Raw genomic sequence first — 6616 nt, 5'->3', positions numbered from 1 at the left:
CCCCCCCCCTTCTTTTTTTTCATTCAATTCATCATTCACCCTACTTTCTCATCACCACCACCACCTAAAAACAACCACCGCCATTACCATCGCCACCACCATCACCTGACCGCCATCACAACCACCACCTCCACCGCCCACCACCAGCGCTATCACCGCCACTACCACTGTAACCAACGTTGTGGTAACCACCGTTAATGATGACCTAAACATATAATTCATTGTGTCCAAGTGAAAAATCCTTAGTTTTTTTAGCCTTTGTTGGTACTTTAATTAACTATCCTTGTGATTCAAACTTCACAAGATAATATCGTAAATATATCAAAAAAGAAAGATAAAAACTAAAAACGACAATAAGAACATTAAACGGATTAAACTCGAATTTGCTTGTAAAAGAGACCCTTGAGAAAATAAAGCTAGTGGCATGTTACCAATATTACTGGTCCATATGACTTGACAATTCAATTATGTACCAGTGTTACCTACCTAGAAGACAAAAGATACAAATATTTCCACAATTTAATCTAGATAGGTGCAAGAATCGGTCAAGTTCACATGTTTGCCAACTTGGCTACCTCGCAACGTCACTTGACACAAAACATTTTTGTAGAACTTTGGCTTCACCAGCCTCCCTAGAATGTACGCTCTCGACCTCATAACAAATGTCAAATTAACCGGAACGATTACATTCTTCGGGTGGCCTATGGCGGCATTGAAAGGTGACACCCCGCCATATAGCGGCATTTGGTACCCTAAAACTTGTGCTACAATCACCCTTTGGCTTTTTCTTGTTTGATAGAACTTCTTCACCTGTTCCAAGTCAAGGTCAAAACCTTAAACAGTTAAACATTGATTAATTTTGACTTTTAGTAGTTAAAACTGTATTCTAGTGTAGCACACAGAGTGGGAAAAGATGTCAAAACATTTAAGGCTATGGTTGTTCATACACCTTTGACCTATCCACACCCTCTTTAATATGGGGTTTCATACAATCGTATAACCTCTATACGATCGTATGTAGGGTGTGTGAATAACCAGAGCATGTACGAATATCATATCCGACATTTAATATATGATACTTTCTTGTGAAAGTTCAAATATAGAAATACCAAGAATGAAATAAGTATCTCATGGTAAATTACCAAATTACCCTTTCAAAGAATTCACGTGATAAAGTATGACAGTGGGGTTTCACATTTCACTTTCAAGATGGGGCCCATAAGGGACAGAGTGATATACATGTTTCATAGCATAACGTACATGTTGCAATAGCATCATTGCTCTGAATATGAGATTCCTTCCATACCCAATAGAAACTGGATATGCCCGAAGCATTCCTAGTCTGTTCCTTATCCTATATTCATATATATCATACAATTGTATTAAAAATCACTATATTTTCTCTTTCTTGTTTAGTTAGGTAATATTTTTTATATATTTATCATCATATTTTCACTCTCTTTCACTCACAACTACTTTATGAAAATATTAAAAAATTATACAGTATTACAGTAAAACCTCACAGTTAAGTTTCCCATATAAATTTTCTCTATCCTCTACTCACAACCACTCAGAGCATTCTCAATCCGTTGCCTAAAATTATGTAAGGGAAATTTGTAAATTATATGATATGGTTATAAGTAGTTGTGAATAGAGGAGAGAGAAAATTTATATGAGAAAGTTAAATTTGAGGTTTTACTGTAACAACTGTATAATTTTTTAATATTTTCATAAAGTAATTGTGAGTGAAAGAGAAAGAGAAAATATGATGATAAATTAAAGTATAAAATATATTATTTAATTAAACAGAAGAGAAAAAATACAGTGTTTTTTAGTGTAATTATATAATATATATGGATATAGGGTAGGGAACAGGCTGGGAATACACTCATAACCATACCATATAATTTGCAAATCTCCATCACAAAATTTTAGAGAACTAGAGAACAGATTGAGAATACTCTAACCCATCTAAACACTATTCTAAATTACTACACTAGTGATGTTTTATTTTGTGGGAATTGAATTGGTTCCCGCTTAATTCCCATATGCCTGATTCAAACCCATACGTCCCTTTTGTATCACACTTAACTCGGCTATCATTTACCAACCCAATCAAGAATCGTAGCAGGCTAACTTTTAAAGATATTTTTATAATTTATCTTTGGCTAAAATAGAAGAATATTACTGTATGAAAAGTTAATCAGTGTGTAGCAGGCTAACTTTTAAAGATATTTTTATAATTTATCTTTGGCTAAAATAGAAGAATATTACTGTATGAAAAGTTAATCAGTGTGTAGCAGGCTAACTTTTAAAGATATTTTTATAATTTATCTTTGGCTAAAATAGAAGAATATTACTGTATGAAAAGTTAATCAGTGTGTATGCTTAACAAAACTCGATTGGCATGGATAAAAATTCAAAAGTACAGTTTATTCTAGAAGTTCATACCATCGAGACCTATTGGAACCATCCAAGCCAAAACAAGTTGGGAAACTATTTAAAAAGTGGTGGCAACGCAGCTTGTTGCCCGTTTACCATCCTCTCTATTGTAATTGACTCATTTTATTTATGTTCATACTTCGGTTAAAAAAAGAATACGAAGTTAAGTATATATGTTATATTCATAAGAAATCTTATACAATTTCAAAATTTAATACAAACTTCTGCTTTTGAAGAAAGAAAATATACTTTTCTTGGTCTAAGGTAAATATAATTTTCTTACTTTAGAATCTAAACCATCACACAGTAAAGCAGGTGGTTGTTTCAACCGACCCAACAACCAGGTGGTTCGTTTGCTTTTTTCAAAATCATAGTTAGCGATTCGGTAGAAAACTTTTGGTAAGACCTAGCGAGACGTACAAAAATCTCTCTACACCAAAAATATTGAACAAAAATATTGATAGAAATTTTTTGTTCAATAAGCCCCTAAATTTTTGTTAATGCCTTGGGTTATGTGTAGTGATCGTTGCGTCAGCATCTCCATAAACACAAACATGCGACAAATGTATGTCCCCCACCCCAAAAAAAAGAAAAATCGATCCTTTGTCGCGTAGGGAGCGCTGTGTTCTCACCCAAAATCGCCCAAATTCCACCATTTTGTTGCCCAGTACGTATGGACTTAAAATTGTAATGTTGAGTCCGTAATTAGTGGGTACTACACATCCCAAAGCATATATTCTTACTCTTACTAAATCCAACAATGTTGACCACAGGGTGCCCATTACTCCATTACACTAGACTAGAGGCGATTGAAACGAACGCTTTCTTGTCCTTTTTATCAAACAACTAATATTATATACTTTCAAACATAATTTTGTTTTTTTAATGTTTGCTTCCCATACCTCGTTTCGCATAAAAGCTTAAAGTTAGTAGGCCAAAGTCATGAAGAACACACGATGGAAGAACGTGTACTCGAAAAAGCAAAATTTTTTAAGTATTTATGAATCAGCATTCTATTTCAAGGTAAAAGTAACTTATTTGGAGTCATCAAAGCACATAGAAAATATGTACAAACCAAAGCTGCACAGCTTACAAGTGCACAATGCATGCAATCAAGATTCTAATGTTGGAGAAAAAGGCACAAGTTCCATTTGTCGTAACTACTAAAGTACAATATATTAAAACACAAGTATTCTTTATTTCTTTTAATGTGAAACTATGCATAATTGTATAGCATACTATTTATAAATTTATCCAATAATTGGGTGCACTTCGCTAATTACTAGCTTAATGTAGGGGCAACTGCCCTTCAAAAAAATGTTATTTATACCCTAAAAACATGATCATCCCCCGAAAAGAAATCACGGGTCAGTCGGCGTGTGCACGTAAACTTAACCATTTCTGCTATTAAACAGCAATTATAGATTATATTGTGTACAACATATAAAAACTTAATCCTTCCAAGTGCCAACACACACATCATATATGCATTATACAAACCTGTCAAATTGACATAGCAAAAAAGAAAGATATACGTAACAAGAATGCAAAAACTTACGTGACCGGAAGCAAGCTTGAGTTGATAGTAATAAATTTGGATAGGGGTAACGGTGACATGAACACCAAAAAATGTAGCCGGATTCCGGTAAAATATTTTGACTGTAGTATTCAAAGTCAACATATCCGTTGGTACACCTGTTGCATCCATCCCCGATTGGACATTAAAGTTGTCAAACATCATGCTCTGTACAAAAGGTAAAGAGCCATTAGGCTGAGGGGTGTGGAGCGCGAGAGGGGGCGCGTGAGCCCATCCGCTCGCGCCCCACCACACCACCGAGGCGCGAGAGGGGCGCGAGCACGGCTTTCAAAGCAGGCGCAAGGCCGCTAGCGGGAGGGCAGAGGCGTAAAGGGGTATTGGGAATGCGTGAAGAGCCGTTGGGATGAAGAATAGAGCCGTTGGATAATGAATCTTGTACATACTGATTACAACTTCAACTCATGACAAGTATGTATTCTTTACTGCTTCAGTTTCTATATCTATCTAGGGTTTGTAATAATTGATAATAATATCTTTTAAAGGTTTTGGATCTAATATGTGAAGCTGGTTTTGGTGGTTAGGATTCTACTGTTTCAGGTTCAATTTTAAGTAAACCCAGTTAGTTAATTAATTAATTAATTAATACTTATGGGGTTTTTTAATAATACGTTTTTTTAATACATTTATAAAAAAATAAAACAAAAAAACCGCTCGCGCCCCCTCTCGCGCCCCTCCACACCAGGGCCAGGGGCGCGAGCGGGGGCTCCAACACCCATCTTATCAAGTTTCTCTCTCTGCCACACGTCACAATATTATTGGCTGGCGTCCCCACTCGCGCCCCCCTCTCGCGCCCCCCACACCCATCAGCCTTACCATTAATTTTGTTTTCAATTTTAAATTCTGATTAAAGCTGCAACTGTTGACACTTGACAGAAAGTAAATCATCACGAATTACATAGTTAAAACACTGAGTTGACTCAGTATTATCCGAGTATCTTTTATTTAAAATCCCGGGTTACTTTAACCCAGAGTCACATAACTTGGTAACTCATTTTAAATCAAAAAATTTAGTAGGGATGCGCGTTAAACCGAAAACACCTGCCGAAACTGAAAAATATTAACCGAAATAAAAACCAACAGCATGATTTTATGTGTTTGAAATAAAACGAACTTAAGGTTAGGTGTAGGTTCGGTTTGGTTTTGTATGAACAAAACCCCAAAAAACTAAAACTTATTTCTAGATTTTCATTTTTTATTCTAAGCAATTGATAAAAGTTTAATAAATATATAACTAATATATTTTAGCCCAAATATATAATAATTAATTTAATTAACTATTATTTAACAAAATAATTTAGGCCTAATTCATTAATTTTGTCCAATTATTTCTTTCTTTTTTTCAAGTTCAAATGACAAAGCCAAAATGGAATACTTTCAAAAATCCAAAAACTGAAGTTTCAGGTTTGGTTCTAGTTCAGTCTTAGCCCAAAACCAACCCGAACCAAACCTACTAAGTTAATTGCTATTAAAACATTAAAAAAAACTGGCAAATTAATTAATAAAAAGAAAGGTTTTCAAGAGACAGATATATAAAAAATTCTGACCTTAACATAAACCTTGGGTTTGTAAGGAACACTAGCAGCCCACAAAATGAAGGAGAAAACCGTAAACAAGAAAACAAACGACGCCACAAACCACACGACATAAACCCTCAACGGAATCCGACCGTCGCCAGCAACATCATCCTCCTCCATGTCAGTACCGTACTCAAGCCTCTTCCATGGAGACAGAGCAGCATGATGGTTGGCCCGAACGACTGCGTTTTTGATGGAGGCGGAGAACGTGCGGGAGTTGGAGGACTCGCGGGAATGGTGGATGGGAGAGGAGTGGTAGTGTGCGGGGTGAGTTGGAGAGGCGAAGGGGCTGGAGGCGTAGGACATCTTGTCGTTGGCATCGTGGTTGGAGGGGCTCTGGACGTAGTAGAGTGGGGGTGTGAGCGCTTCCACGCTGGTTAAGTCGGAGTCTGATTTCACATGCATTGTTATTGTTGATGATAATCAGCCGGGTATGGGTTGGGTTTGAAAATATTGATAGGAAGGAAGGGGTTGGGTTTCAAAAGTACGAGACGCGGTTGAATGCCAATGTTTTTATGGAGGAAAATGGGGTGTTTGTTTTGTGTTTCTACTTTTTATAAGCACCTAGGTTTGGGTTCCTAGACAAACATCCATCGATTTAAGTTTAATAATCTAGCAAAGGTATGGATAGACTTAAAATTCTATTTCAATCCAAAGATTTATTAATAAACTAAGTTATAACATGTTTAATACACAGGTGGTTAAAAATATACAAAAACTTATAAAATAAATAAGTTTAATAATATATATAATAGCATAATTTTTGGATTAATAAGATATAAATAATGATAAATAAAATTTTATTATTCATAAGTATCTAAAAACCTTATTAGATACAGCATTTAAAGTTACATTTATAACTTTGTTAGTAATTATATAAAAGGTAATAATATTAATTGGTATCCTAGTTTGCTACTTTAATTAAATGACATGTGAAATAACCTTGCTTTAATCATATAGGTAGATTCACGTAGAATTTCTATCATTTTATGCCAATCCATTA

General features: G+C 35.2%; 1 protein-coding gene across 1 annotated transcript; it reads right to left on the bottom strand.

Moving 5' to 3' along the window:
• Positions 1-438: 438 nt before the first annotated feature.
• LOC143606721 (uncharacterized) lies at positions 439-6018 on the bottom strand. Its single transcript, XM_077082395.1, has 3 exons — positions 5584-6018; positions 4001-4186; positions 439-810 (listed from the first exon to the last, which is right to left on the bottom strand). Exons 1-3 carry the CDS (start codon positions 6016-6018, stop codon positions 520-522), a joined length of 912 nt encoding a protein of 303 aa, XP_076938510.1. The 3' UTR covers positions 439-519.
• Between the last annotated feature and the right edge of the window lie 598 nt (positions 6019-6616).

This window comes from Bidens hawaiensis, unplaced genomic scaffold (assembly GCF_021521415.1).
Source record: "Bidens hawaiensis isolate Kalapana, Puna unplaced genomic scaffold, B.hawaiensis_p1.1 tig00076765_1, whole genome shotgun sequence".
NCBI lineage: Eukaryota > Viridiplantae > Streptophyta > Magnoliopsida > Asterales > Asteraceae > Bidens > Bidens hawaiensis.
Note: the sequence above shows the minus strand (reverse complement) of the source record. Positions and strands in the feature narration are given on the sequence as shown.

Coding starts and splice junctions, on each gene's coding strand:
- LOC143606721 (XM_077082395.1), bottom strand. CDS start 6,018: ATGCATGTGAAATCAGACTCCGACTTAACCAGCGTGGAAGCGCTCACA. Junction 4,187..5,583: donor AACCCAAGGTTTATGTTAAG/GTCAGAATTTTT, acceptor CCTTTTGTACAG/AGCATGATGTTTGACAACTT. Junction 811..4,000: donor TCAAGCTTGCTTCCGGTCAC/GTAAGTTTTTGC, acceptor GACTTGGAACAG/GTGAAGAAGTTCTATCAAAC.